This window comes from Podarcis tiliguerta (genome assembly GCF_965153285.1).
Source record: "Podarcis tiliguerta genome assembly, chromosome: 4".
Classification (NCBI taxonomy): Eukaryota; Metazoa; Chordata; class Lepidosauria; order Squamata; family Lacertidae; genus Podarcis; species Podarcis tiliguerta.
In genome coordinates this window covers 70,136,927-70,151,027 of record NC_139537.1, presented here as the reverse complement: position 1 = coordinate 70,151,027, position 14,101 = coordinate 70,136,927, and the positions used below count along the sequence as shown (strand labels likewise).

Below are 14,101 nucleotides of genomic sequence, written 5' to 3'. Positions count from 1 at the left end.
AAATCAAGTTAGCCAACATTTTTCATTAAAGGATAAGCTTACACTTTGCCAACTGTCCAGAGAAAAAGAAATCTCTCTGCAATTCATTATACTCGTTTCAGAAGCACATATACATTTTTCACCCTGCTTTCTTTCTTTCTTTTAAAAAAATCACAATTAAAACCGATGGGGTCAGGTAAAGAATGATTGATGCAACCAGCTGCCTGCACTTGATATACACAATAGCCAATAGCCTATTATGAAGTGTGGAATTGCTCTCAGAAGGAGAGTTCGAAAATCATTTCAGTAATATCTTGAGAAATTGATATTTCACTTAATGCTTTTAGTGTAACTATATCTTGTTAATATTGACATTTCCTTGGGATATAAATAACATTAATGAAATTAATTATAGTGGAAACACAAATACAGGGATGTGTGTGTTGAACAGAATCAGGATGATCGACTTGGAAGGAACCTGGGATCCTCTAGACCAGAGGTTCCCAAACTTATTTGGCCTTCCGCCCACTTTTCAGGGGGGGAAATTAATCAGCGCTCCCCTGGAAATCTACTTTCTATAAGCAAACAAACAGAAAGATGCAGTGACAAACTTCCGTTCTTTCATGTTTCTATATTTCTACGTACATCCTACAATGTAGTGAAGAAAGATGTTGTTGTAAAGAAGACACCTTGAAGCTTGAAATTATAAAATAGACAAGGAGGTGGATTAGGGACTGGGATTAAAAACCTGCCGGATCAGTCTGATCTGCCCCGGGGGTGGGGCCAGCACCACAGCTCACCTGCCATTGGCCAAGTGGACAAGCTGTGATCCACTTCCCAGTCCTAGGTGAAGCTAAAAGGGGTTCACTCAAGCCCAGAAAAAGCCCTTTCCTTCAGCACGACTGCCGGGTCCAGGGGAGGTGTTGCCATCCCAAAATGGTGCCCAACCTGGCAGTAAATGTCATTACACAACAGATGATACATGTACATATGGGTGTAGCCAGGATTTTTGTTAGGGGGGCAGAACCTCAGTTAGCTAAGTATTTTTACTGATCGGGAGGGGGGCAGCTGCACCCATGCATGTACAAATGGTTTTTCAAAATTTTCTTCTCTTCTTTATGCTTCCCCCCCACCCCCTTATTATTATTCAATGCATCCGAAGCTACTACTGCTCCCTGGATCATCCCAGTGCCCCCCCCCCCGGGGGGGGGGTTGGCCACTTTGGGAAAGACTGTTCTAGTCCAACTCTCTTTTCAGAATCTACAATCCAGAACACAATCACAACGTCCCTGTCCAATGCCTATCTTGAACTTCATCTCCCATCAACCCTAGCCCAGCATGACCAACAGTCAGGGATACTAGGAGCTGGAACCCAGTGACATTGGGAGGGGCACATCTTCCTCATCCCTGGATTAGTGTCACAGGCCCCCATTCTTCACACAGTGTCTGAAGAAAGAAAGTAAGTTAACATCATCCTGGCGTGCTGATGTCTATGACCTTTCTCTACATCTAAAATTCCTCCTTCAGAAATTTACACCAGAAACACAAAGAGTGCATTCACAATTTCTACTCTCTCCACTATGCTTGTCAGGGCTAAGAGAAGGATCATTTTGCAGGTGAAGGGGGCAGCTTCTACATCACTGGAAGAATCTGAGAGAACCTAGATGCACAGGGCAGGCTTCGAGTAAAACCAGTTCCCTCTCATTATCCAGTGAATTTCCCTGTGTCCCACCTTGTCAAATTATTTTTCATCCATGACAGAATTAGGATGAAATCTGAAGGATCTCTATAGCTGCTCAGTTGTCCTCTTGCAAAAGAGAAGTTGTTATTTTTTTCCAAAAGGCGGCTATGTATCCCTGGCGGAATTTGGAAACATCACAGGAAAAAGAGATGTACCCATCATTATCAGCTCACTAAAGCAGCTGAAGGATGCGGGGGGAGTTAAAAGAGACTGTGAACTGCAGTAGTGCCAGATCCTCAGATTTCGAGATGATTGCAAAGCTGCAGCCTTCAGCTGAGCAAACAAGAACGTTCAGTGGGGAAATCAGAGCATTTATTTGAAGCTCATTAATTTCAACAGAGTTGCCATATGTTCTGCAGCACAAACAGTGCCCAATCATCATCTCTCAGGGGCCAATACAAACTTGTAACATGGCCCCCTTCTCACCACCACCACCAATCACTTGTCTGTTTTGAAATATTAGAGGTCCCTTTAGTTTCTTTTAGTTCCACCTGTTTCAGCTCCCTAAATACCTCAACGCCTGATTTGTATTTATAGCCAGACATGCCTGCATGTATATTAAGTATATGCTAGCACCCTTTAAACACTGATCCCTGGCACTGGAACCAGGGTTGGCACAAGACCTGGCATTGCACAAGGTGGCAGGTTGCTGCCATTGCCGCCACCTCCCTCTCCTCCTACTGCTGCGGAACCCGCTTCCCCTTTTAGCTGTTTTGCTACATCTAATGCAGAAGCAGCACCGCCGCTCTGTCTGAAACTCAGTTCTTGAGGGAGCATGTCCCATTAGGTACTATATATTCTTACTCTCTGCTTTAAACTGTATTTTTGGTGCTGTGTTAAGTATTGGTTTCATTCAATTCTAAATTGCATCGTCGTTCCCCATGGGGAACTTGATTTATGCATCAGATCTACTGAACAAAGCAGGCTTGAATTCACCACCAGTCATCTGACAGGTAGTGATTTCAACCCTGCTGATCAGTGACGCTTCAAAGCAATGCTCAGAGATCTTGGCATGTCTTGGGTGGTGCTTTGAAGTCCTGGTGTCATTGTTACATCAATGTTGGTTGGCAGGTGGGTCTCTCCATGCACAAGGGGTAGCAAGGGTAAGGATCTGCCCCACTGGCCAAAGGATGTTCCCCACCCTGATCTACATTGACTGGTGGTGGGTCTCCAGCCCTATCTGAAAATGCCAGGAACTGAACCAGTGACCATCTGCATGCAGGTGGCTTACCAGGTACAAAACCCCATAAATAAAATTGTTGGGTTAGGACAAGAGGGGAAAGGCAGCTGTGGAAATACAGCCAACTTGCTGCAAAGGTGGGGCAAGCATGGAGTACTAGGGGGTCTTAGAGGCCACAAGCTTAACACGAGTCAACAATGTGATGCAGAAGCAGCAACAAACAAACAAAAAGCTAATGCTGTTCTAGGCTGCATCAACAGAAGACATGTGCCCAGATCAAGGGAAGCAATTGTACCATTCTATTCTGCCTTGGTCAGACCACACTTGGAATACTGTGTCCAATTCTGGGTACCACAATTTAAGAAGGATGTTAACAAGCTGGAACGTGTGCAGAGGAGGGTAACCAAGATGATCAAGGGTCTGGAAACCAAGCCTTATGAAGAACGGCTGAAGCTGGATATGCTTAGCCTGGAAAAGAGGAGACTGAGAGGAGATACGATAGTTATCTTCAGATATCTCAAGGGCTGTCACATGGAAGCTTGTTTTCTCCTGCTCTGGAGGGTAGGACTCGAACCAATGGCTTCAAATTACAAAAAAGGAGATTCCAACTAAACATCAGGAAGAACCTTCTGACAGTAAGAGCTGTTTGACAGTGGAACGGTCTCCCTTGGGAAGTTGTGGACTCTCCTTCCTTGGAGGTTTTTAAGCAGAGTTTCGGTGGCAATCTGATGCGTTAGTTAAGCTTCCTGCATTGCAGGGGGTTGTACTAGAAGAAGAGTTTGGATTTGGATTTGATATCCTGCTTTATCCCTACCCGAAGGAGTCTCAAAGCAGCTAACATTCTCCTTTCCCTTCCTCCCCCACAACAAACACTCTGTGAGGTGAGTGGGGCTGAGAGACTTCAGAGAAGTGTGACTAGCCCAAGGTCACCCAGCAGGCTGCATGTGGAGACGCGAACCCAGTTCCCCAGATTACAAGTCTACTGCTCTTAACCACTACACCACACTAACACAGTTTGCACTGAAAGGCAAGCCTTTCAGATTTGCACTTTCTGAAACAATACACAAACAATAACACAGGTATCTTTTGAAATTCACACTGTTAATGCCAAATTGCAAGTCAAGTGTACAAAAGACCCTTTGCGTCCCTTCCAACTCTACGATTCTATGATTCTATACTCTGTCAAAACTTGAAAAGCCTTCAATAAACAGTTAATTAAAAAAGAAAAGTCTGCAATACATATGAACATCCCTACAGAGTGCAAGTAGTCTCATTACAGTGGGAAAGATCAGTCTTGTGAATCCTTTCTAATTTAAGCAGCTGAATAGCAACACGCAGTACTCAAAAGGATATGACAAGGAAGGAAATCAAAGCAGCAGAGAACAGTAAACTGGTTCTTTATATATACATTCAGTGCTTGTTTGATTGGTAATCAGAGGGCAACATAGCAGACACCAAGCTGATTGAAACAGCTGCTTCAAACAATCTATTGAAGGTTATCGCAAAACCACAGCAATTAGAGATCGAAAAGACCCATTAAAACATCTTGCAGACATTCTGTTACTTCTCTGAAGCCAAATTGCCCCAGCTCCCTTTTAATGAAATGTTCTTTGATCACCTCTCCCATCCCATTTTACAGAAAATGTTAATAGAACTAGTACTTTAGTATTTGCTTTTATTGAGCAGGTACTGATTGGCTCTATCATGATGTAGCTTGTTGCTGATTATAGGGAAAAAAGAAGATCGCTTGCTAATTACGAGAACTGCTGAATCTGACTATAGTAGGCGGCAGAGTACCACAGATGACAAGTCTAATTTGAGCCTGAATATGCTTGTTTCTTCAAGGGCAGCAGAATTTTGGCTAGTTAAATATACCATTTTTGTATGGATGATTATGCTATTTTTAAACAACAGCGTGTCCTTCCATTTCTCTTCTGTTTTTCAATAAATAACCCAAGCTTGAGGAAGAGTTCAAGCCTCCCTTTGTTTCCAGGGGGACTTGCTTCCAAGTAAATGCCTTGGGATTTTAGCCTTGTGTCTCATTACCAATTAAATGAATGTCGTTTCTTACAATGCCTTGTACTCGGGTACAGGTCCCCAGTGCAAAATTTGCATATGGAAAATCAGATATGAAGGCTGCATGTGTGTCAAAATCTATGCTAGCCACTGGAGACGGAATTAAATTCAGTTTGCATTGAAAGGCAAGCCTGTCAAATTTGCGCTTTCTGAAACAATACACAAACAATAACACAGGCATCTTTTGAAATTCACACTGTTAATGCCAAATTGCAAGTCAAGTGTACGAAAATGTGTATACCAAAGTATGCATATACAGTGGTGCCTCGCAAGACGAAATTAATTCGTTCTGCGAGTTTTTTCGTCTTGTGAATTTTTCGTCTTGCGAAGCACGGTTTCCCATAGGAAATGCATTGACGGTTTTAAGAAAAAGGTGCAATAAATTCGTCTTGCGAAGCAACTCAAAAAAGAAAAAACCCTTTCATCTTGCGAGTTTTTCATCTTGCGAGTTTTTCGTCTTGCGAGGTACCACTGTATTAATAAATCTAACATGCAAATATGCACCCCATTAGGGAAATTTGTTTTACAAAAATGTGCATATTGTAATATATCACATACAAAAATGTGTACAGTGGTACCTCGCAAGACGAATGCCTCGGAAGACGAAAAACTCGCAAGACGAAAGAGTTTTTCATTTTCTGAGTTGCTTTGCAAGACGGATTTCCCTAGGGGCTTGCTTCGCAAGACGAAATGTCTTGCGCCTTTTTTTTAAACCGGCAATGCATTCCTATGGGAAGCCGTCAATACACAGTGGTGCTTCGCAAGACGAAAAAACTCGCAGAACGAAAAAACTCGCAGAACGAATTAATTTCGCCTTGCGAGGCACCACTGTATATTCAGAGAAATTCACACTAAAATGATGAGGAGTTTTCATGAGGAGTTTTCTATTAAAAATGCATACTCATGTGGAAATGCGGAGGACTGAATTTAATGTTGGGGAAAAACAAGAAACTGAGAGAAACCAAAATTGGCAGATTTGCTTACCAGTCATTTTACAATACCATTTATTCAAAAAAATTTGTTTATTTCATAAAATTGTAAACAAACAAACCTTAAAGCAGTGAAAAACCTCTAAGCAGAAAACCTCAAAACCTATAATCAAATAAGAGTGGCCCCCAATCGCGTTAAGGCACTAAAATCCTGTGCATATTGCATACTCATCAATGAGTATGTACAACTAATCCCCACAATCCTTATGAAAGGTTTACGAGGACCACAGAAGTCTATTATTTTTTGCCGGATGTACGCACATATAACTACATCACATATTCCATCCTCATATGTGGGGGAGGGGCATCATTAGCCCCTTCTTCCACTCAATGTACAGTACAGTATTTAAAGATCTGTAATTGTGTGAACTGGGCTCTAGGGATTTGCCAGCTTTTAAAGTTTGCCGTATTTTTCCATCTATAAGATACCCCCCGTGTATAAGACGCCCCCTATTTTGGGGGGCTCAGATTTAAGAAAATGAGGGGAGATGGTCCAATGTATAAGACGCCCCCTGTTTTTTGACATTATTTTTTAGGGGAAAACTCTAGTCTTATACACAGAAAAATATGGTATTTACTATTAAATGCATTTTTAAAAACTTGCAGTGAAATAGCCAGAAATTTTAAGTTAGAAAAGATCTGAAGGTATTGACTGGAAAAGATGTTTTCTACAACCTAGAGTTGGAATTTATTATTATTATTATTATTATTATTATTATTATTATTATTATTATTAGCCAGCCACTCTGTTGTGTTGGGAAGGACCCCGAAAGTCATCTAGTCTCAACTCCCTGCAATGAAAGAATCTCAGCTAGAGATTCTCAGCCTTATATTAAAAAGGCTTAATGGCCTTTCATGAAATCTTCTTAAATCTGGTTGGTGTTGAAGAGACCCACATACAGATTTTTATGTGTTTATTTTCAGAACTTCTGTTCCGCTTTTCCATTCAGTAACCAAGGCAGCCTATGACAGAATTCTACGTGGGATTAATTCTGAATGTCCATATTTTAATGTTTGTATAACTAGCTTTGTATTTTATAAACTGCTTAGAACTCTATTAAGCATCATGTAAATTTAACAAAATAGACTGGAACAGGTCCAGTTCCCAAGACCCTGATTCATTATATCTGATACACTTTGCACCATGTGCTCTCCGCAGCAATTCTCTGGTGTAAGAAGGAGAAATAATGGCTTGAGGGCTAAAGAAAACAAGCAATGGTCCATTAGTATAACAAAGAGGGAAAGGGACTTGGCAGCAGCCATTTTCATACGATTAAAAACACTAGGGTGTTATGAGTTCGTTTGGTTATTGCATCTATTCCCCTTCCCCAATATATAATCTGAAGCTCAAACTCACCAACAATTTCACTTGGCTCTTTGTTGTATAGCTTTTTGTTCCAGTAGAGAAGTCTTAGGAAAGGAATGGAGACAAGAAGCACGAGGCAAATCCCAACAAACATGTGCCCTGTAAATCCTGCAAAGTCCACTCCCTGGGAATAAAAGATATATAATTGAAGTAGAATCAATTACAGCAACTCTCAGGGCGATACATAAAACGGCACTGAATATTATTGTAGTGTCTTCTTAGCAGAACAGTGCAGGTCTCCTTCTGTACTTGGCAATACAATCCAGCTAAAATATAGCACTACGTTTAGCACCTTGATTTCAGTTGAGAAGTTAGGTGTATGCTCAGCAAATTTCCACTGACATAAACCCCATACATTTGAAGTACATTTATACCACTTAAAACATTCATGGCATCCTCCAAAGAATTTTGGGGACTGTAGTCTAACCCTCACAGAGTTACAATTCCTAGGAGCCTTAACAAACTACAGCTCCCAGCATTCTTTGGGGGAAATCCATGCACATTAAACATGCTTTATATGTATGGTGTGGATGTGACCAAAAAGGATGGTGGGATTTATTTTATTTTATTATTTGCAATAATCAAACTTGGTATTCCACTGAACTCTGTTTTATTGAGGTGATGATGATAGCAATTAACATTTATTATTATGTTTCTCTTCCTGTCTTCCGACCTAAATAGCTCTTCAATGCATGGTGAGGGGGATGAAGGTAGTAATGATTAATCACAGAATCATAGAATTGTAGAGTTGAAAAGGACCCCAAGGCTCATCTAGTCCAACCCCCTGCAATGCAGGAATCTCAACTAAATAATTTTTTGACAGGTGGTTTCTGGACCACACCTACAAGTCAAAGGCGGATGGTTCTGATTGTAACACTTATTTTTTATATAAAATGACTCACTTCAAATAAATATATAATTTATAATTAATTCATTTCCCTCCTTTTTGTGTTTTCGATCAGCTTTCAGAAAGTGTGAATTTGTTGCATGCTTTAAATGCATGCTGATCTGAATTTCTTCTCCATCCCTAGAAGCAGAAGTTTCTGATCTTCTTGAGGCTGCACCAGCGGAAGGGAAGACTCACCCAGCAAAGTCTCATTCATGTAGCACTAAATTAAACTTTTGAACTCTTGGTGGCATGTGAATCTCTTGCTGATTAAGATGTGTTACACGATTGCAAGCATCCGGCATTCTCTGTAGTCAGTGCTACCCTTTACATCACCTAAGAAAGGAGCATCTGCCAAGATTTTGTAACTTACTCTTCCCACAATTAATTCAAGAGCCATATACTACATACATAAGATAAGTAAGATAATCACATCTTGTGTGTGACAGTCCTTCGGCTATATAGAGGTGGCTGCTAATATTAGGAAAACGTTCTTGCTTCCATGTGGAACAGAACTGGAAATGTTCCAGAAATATGCTTAATTTGAAAAGGAAACATATTGAGATGAGCTAAAAATCATAGTCGTTGCTTTTTGCGAAAATGGAAATCATGACAAGCAAGATAAGACTACTCAAGACAAGAACATTTTAAAAAAGCAATAACAGAGCTTAAGCTTTAAAAGGTTTCAGAAAATTTTATGGAGTTATTGGGGGGGGGTTGCTCTGAAACTTTAGGCGACATTTTTACTTTATGGTCTACTAGTTTATGACCTCTCAGGCAGTGTAAAGCTAAGATAGGAAATGGTTATAATCTCTGAAGCCTCAAAGTCACAAATGTTGAAAATTTATGGGTACAAAGGTAGTCAATCCTGCACCACAAAAATAAAAACATTTGGTTGTGTGTTTTTTTAAAAAAATAATTAAACCGGGCAACATTTTACCTAAGATTCCTGGGGAAATGTTTTGAAGTGTTACAGAAATAAACTGTGCAGCATTCCAATACTACATTGAAAAATGTAGTACATCACCTTGAGCTCCTTTGAGAAGATGTTTAAATAAATAAATAAATAAATAAATAAATGACTTGTGGTTTTCCAAGGCATATGCATCCCAGAGCCATAGGACTACTACCAATTGTTGTTAGCCGCCCTGAGCCCGGCTTCGGCTGGGGAGGGCGGGATATAAATATTATTATTATTAATTATTATTACTATTATTATTACCAGGTGCTTGATTTTTTTACCTACACTGGGTCTCTTACAGCTCTTGATGCTAAATGATGGCAAGAAACAAAAGGATGTAGCAATCCTTTTCATAACCTTTTACAGCAGAGGTCCTGGCATCTGCCCAATTGGGTGCCACACAACAACACTGAAGACAGATCTTACACCCCATCTAGTTAATGTTAGCTGGGTTGGTGCACACTGGATTACAGTTTGGGCTTGGTCAGGTTAAAACATTTTATTCTCCCAGGAATCTGGATAGCTTGTATTTTAAATGGCTCTGTAACTAAGTAAAATATTGTCATAGTATGTCATCCTTGATTGGCTTGGAATGTCAGGGCAACTGTGTTCTAGCAGTCCCTGCTTTCAGAGTCTTAAAACATAGCCCGGCCGGATTGGCCAGGATTCAAAATATGCCTGTGGAAGGAAAGGCCAACAATCCACAGTGGCCGGCCAGGGAATTACCCATGACTGGCTGCCTAGCCCCCTGACATTGCTCCCATAGGGGGTTGAGGGACCCACGATGGGCCGCAACAGCCGCCCACCTCCGTGACTGTGTATGCCGCCATTGCTGACTCTAGAAGATCAAGCTGATAGACTTCTTGTTAATGCATATTCCCCATCTAAGCAATGAAGAAACAAAGAGAACAAGAAATATACCTCTTCTGTTACGTAAAGAGGGTACCAATAATTTTTATTCCTTTGCAGAGTGGGAGTGAAGGGCTATTAATCACTGCTGGGAAATATTTCCCATTTTAGTTCACTTGCATTTTTCTACAAAGTACATCCTTATCTCTGTGTTTTTAATGAACAAATTGTGGCAAGTCTAAATGCATTCAAACAGTCTTTGAGCTGAGCAAGAGATGAAGTCTATAAAGGAGAGAAAGAGATCTATCAAGCACAGTAAACCGATGCCTAACATAAAATACAGCTTTTGTATTATTTTATTTCTGTTTGAGGCAATAAGCTGCTTTTCAGATTTCCATTCCCAATGTTTAAAAATCTAGACTTGAAGACTGTATTTCATCTGTCTGAGGAAAACATTTTTAAAAACACACACAGAGCGAGAACCCAATGTATTTCTGGAAAGTATCACCTTGGAGCAATCAGGATCTCCAGGAGAAGTATATATATATATTCATGTGCCACACATACATAGAGAAGTGACTCCCCCCAAAATCAGTTGGGGTTGTATTAAATTAATGCACTGTGTCACTGGAGGTCAGTGCAGCCAGCCTTTATCGGGTGCCAAGCCCCACCCACATAGTCCAGCCGGATTGGCCAGGATTCAAATAACAGATGGCGGGAAAGCCCGCCAATCTCCAGTGGCCGGCCTGGGAATTCCCTAACTGCCAACTGCCTAGCCCTGGCATTGCTCCTAAGAGGAAGGAGTTTGATATGATGGACCACATCTGCTGCCCACCCTGTGACTGGGTAAGCAGCCATTGTCCACCATGTTGTTCACACAGTGTCAGCGCAAGCTGAGGTTAACACTGGAAGAAGCTTCAGTAGCCAATAAAAATGTCCACGACCATGATATACCTTTTTCAAGTATAAATGACATCAAGTTGAGATATTTTGGGGAGTCACTGGTCTTCAAAAGTCATGTTTTAAATGTTAAAAGAAGGGGATATCCTCAAGCAAATAAGACTAGTCTTAACATTTCACAAGTCATACAAAGCTCAACTATGGGAAAGAAATAGAAGGGAAAATCCCAGGACAGCAACAAATCCCTCCATCCGTGTTCATGACATGGCAATAAAAGTGCATCTCTGTGCAAACGCAACAAACCAGAAGTTATAATACTGGTGATATATTAAAGCTACTGTTGTGTTTATAAAAAACAGAAGGTGCATATGGAACTCATACAAAGTATCTGATGTTTAAGGGGAAAGTGTATTCTGTACATTAAGTATAAAATGTTTGAGGAAAATATATATTTTTTTAACTGTTCCCATATCAATACTGCATCCATAATGTCATTTGTTGTTCAATTCTCCGAAGGGAAAGGGGGGAATTGTTTGTTGTTTTGGATTTGTATACTTGAAAAATAAATCTATCTCTCTCTCTGTCTGTCTGTCTGTGTGTGTGTGTGTGTGTGTGTGTATGCCCAGATTAAGGAGAAGGGAGAAAACAAGGCAATGGTCAATACAACTAAAAAGCCTGATTAAATGGATGGCAAAATCACAAACAAACAAACCAATTACCCAGCTTGCAGTGCAAGCCTATGTGTATCTACTCAGAAGTAAGTTCCAGTGAATTCAATAGAACTTACTTCCAGGTAAGTGTGTATATGGAACTGCAGCCTTTATACTAAAGTAGAATTTATATTAATCAGAGATGAGATGCATATGTATTATGTATTAGTGTGGGTTGTTTTTCTTTCTTTCCTCAGGTTTGCATTATCCCTTACAGCATCAGTCTAGAAAAAAAATAACAACTGGTTCTGTGCCAGAACAGGTGCAGTCTTTTATCTTTCAGCACAGTGGGAAGAACAGATAAGCACTGCTGAATAGAGCATCTGTATTTATTTTCCATTTGCACAATAGGCAGCAATACATACCTCGTTCCTGAGCTCCTGCTTTGAAACAATAATCACATTGGGTGGGTCCCCAATAGCTGTAGAGGCCCCTCCAATGTTTGTGAAGATTACTTCGGCAATCAGGACATGCCTGGGATCTAGGTTAAGCACCTCACATAACCTGCAAAGACACAGATCAAAAATACAATCTGATCCTTTTCATATGATTTCTAAAATCGCTGGTTTATGTTTCCAAAGCTAGCTCAAACTATGCGCCAGAAAGAGAGCCCATTAGTATTTGTGATAGATAAAAATAAATATCGTGTCCCACACCCCAATGAGCAAATCATTTTTCGCTCTTATCATAAGAAGAGCATTCATATAATAGCCTCTCACTTTGCTGAATATTAGATTGCAGCTTTCTTGTACAGACCTGTTTTGCAAAGCACAGACAAACAGTTCAAACAGTGGAATCTAGCGGAAATTATAATAGATGCAGTTTGCTTGAGTTGCTCCTCCACTTCCTCTCCTTAAATCCCTTTTCCTATTGACAAAAGCAAGACGACTAGTATTCACAAGCAGGCCCCGCGACAATATGTTGCGAAGTGGAGTGCTCCTGTTCCAGGGTTCCAGCCAACCATGTCTTTTCTGAGGCACTCCATTCCATTTCCTCCCAAACCTGCCCCATGTTTTCCTCTCAACAGACAAGTCAGTATTCCATGCTCAGGCCTAACTGGACTGGTTTGGTGTTTGTTTGTATTTCTGCAAACCAGCTTGCCTTGTGCATGGATGGTGCTGTTCTAGCTATATGGAGGACCCCCCCCCTTAGAATGGGTTGGTGTATAACAGGGGTGAGGACCCTTTTTCAGCAGAGACACCACAAGCCAGTGGTAGGCGAGGCCAGAGGCAAATGTGATGGGGTCAAATGCAAAAGTAAACAGAGCGTGTTAAGTTGTGGGTGAACATATCAGACGACACAGCGATTCTTCAGACAGCTCTTGTTTATTCACAGGCCAGAACAGAACTGGGCTAAAGGGTTCAGCCAATCTGCTTATATAGAGCTCAACTACAAAGCAACAGTAACAACTTTCTGTAACTATCCAATCACTGAACGTCACTTTCAATTTCTTATTTGCATATGCGGACCTGAGTGAAAACTATCTACAGTATCCCTCTGCTGGCCCAGGGTGAGAACTTCAGTACATAACAGAGCAACTGATGGGAGCTACATTCCAGCCACAGAAAAAGCTAAAGGTTTCTACTCTACACATCCATCCAGGCAAACAGGACGCAGTCACATAGTTTAAGGACACTCAGCCCTGCCAAGTGCATAAAAGCACTTGAGAAGGGTGTAGAGCAGGAATGTTGACTGGTGTGGCCCAGGAAAGGGACACTAGCTGGGGACAAACCCAGGGGCCAGACAGAAATGCCTGGAGGGCCACATCTGCCTCCTGGGCCTGAGGTTGTCCACCCCTAGGTAAGATGATTGGGATTCATCTTGGTAACTCCTGCAAAATACTGAGTTTGCCACAAAATGTGACAAGAAAATAAGATCATATTTCATGCACCGCTGGTAAAGGGCTAAAGCCTTATTGTCAAGGAATCAGGAGAATTTTCTACTAAGCTGCATCACCATGGTAATAGCAGCTTAGAATACCATTTTAAAATTGGACTGAAGAAGTCTGAGGAAGACAGCAACAAAATAAAGTGAATGACTAACACAGCAGTGAGAGAGGGGAGGGGAGGAGAGGAAACAGAGCTTGTTTAAAAACAGTGTGTGTGTGTGTGTGAGAGAGAGAGAGAGAGAGAGAGAGAGGTTCCAGATAAGGAAATTAAAAAGTCATGTAGCCGTGACATCAGCATATGAAAAATATATGCGCACATAAATTATTACCAGTTAAGTCAACTTCCACATTTTGCAGCATATCTGAAACAACCAATACCTTAGCAATATTTATTTTACTCAGGGACAATTCTACCATTATGGGCTGAAAGGTGAAGCTCTGCCTAATAAAATATCAGAGAGAGGGGAAAGTACAATTACTTTTGTTTGGGCTTCAAGACTAATTTCCAGCTGAAAACTCACAAACCAGCAGGCAGGAGAAAGGAGTGTCAGTATATAGAAGGTGTGCATCTATATG

General features: G+C 41.0%; 1 protein-coding gene across 4 annotated transcripts in view; it reads right to left on the bottom strand.

Moving 5' to 3' along the window:
* OCA2 (OCA2 melanosomal transmembrane protein) overlaps positions 1 to 14,101 on the bottom strand; it is a 147,358-nt gene that overhangs the window by 65,029 nt on the left and 68,228 nt on the right. For all 4 annotated transcript variants that reach the window (XM_083437759.1, XM_083437757.1, XM_083437760.1 and 1 more), the window contains 2 exons: positions 12,003 to 12,141; positions 7,323 to 7,455 (listed from right to left, as the gene is read on the bottom strand). In XM_083437759.1, coding sequence (XP_083293885.1) covers positions 7,323 to 7,455; positions 12,003 to 12,141 — 272 coding nt within the window. The remainder of the gene's footprint in view (positions 1 to 7,322; positions 7,456 to 12,002; positions 12,142 to 14,101) is intronic.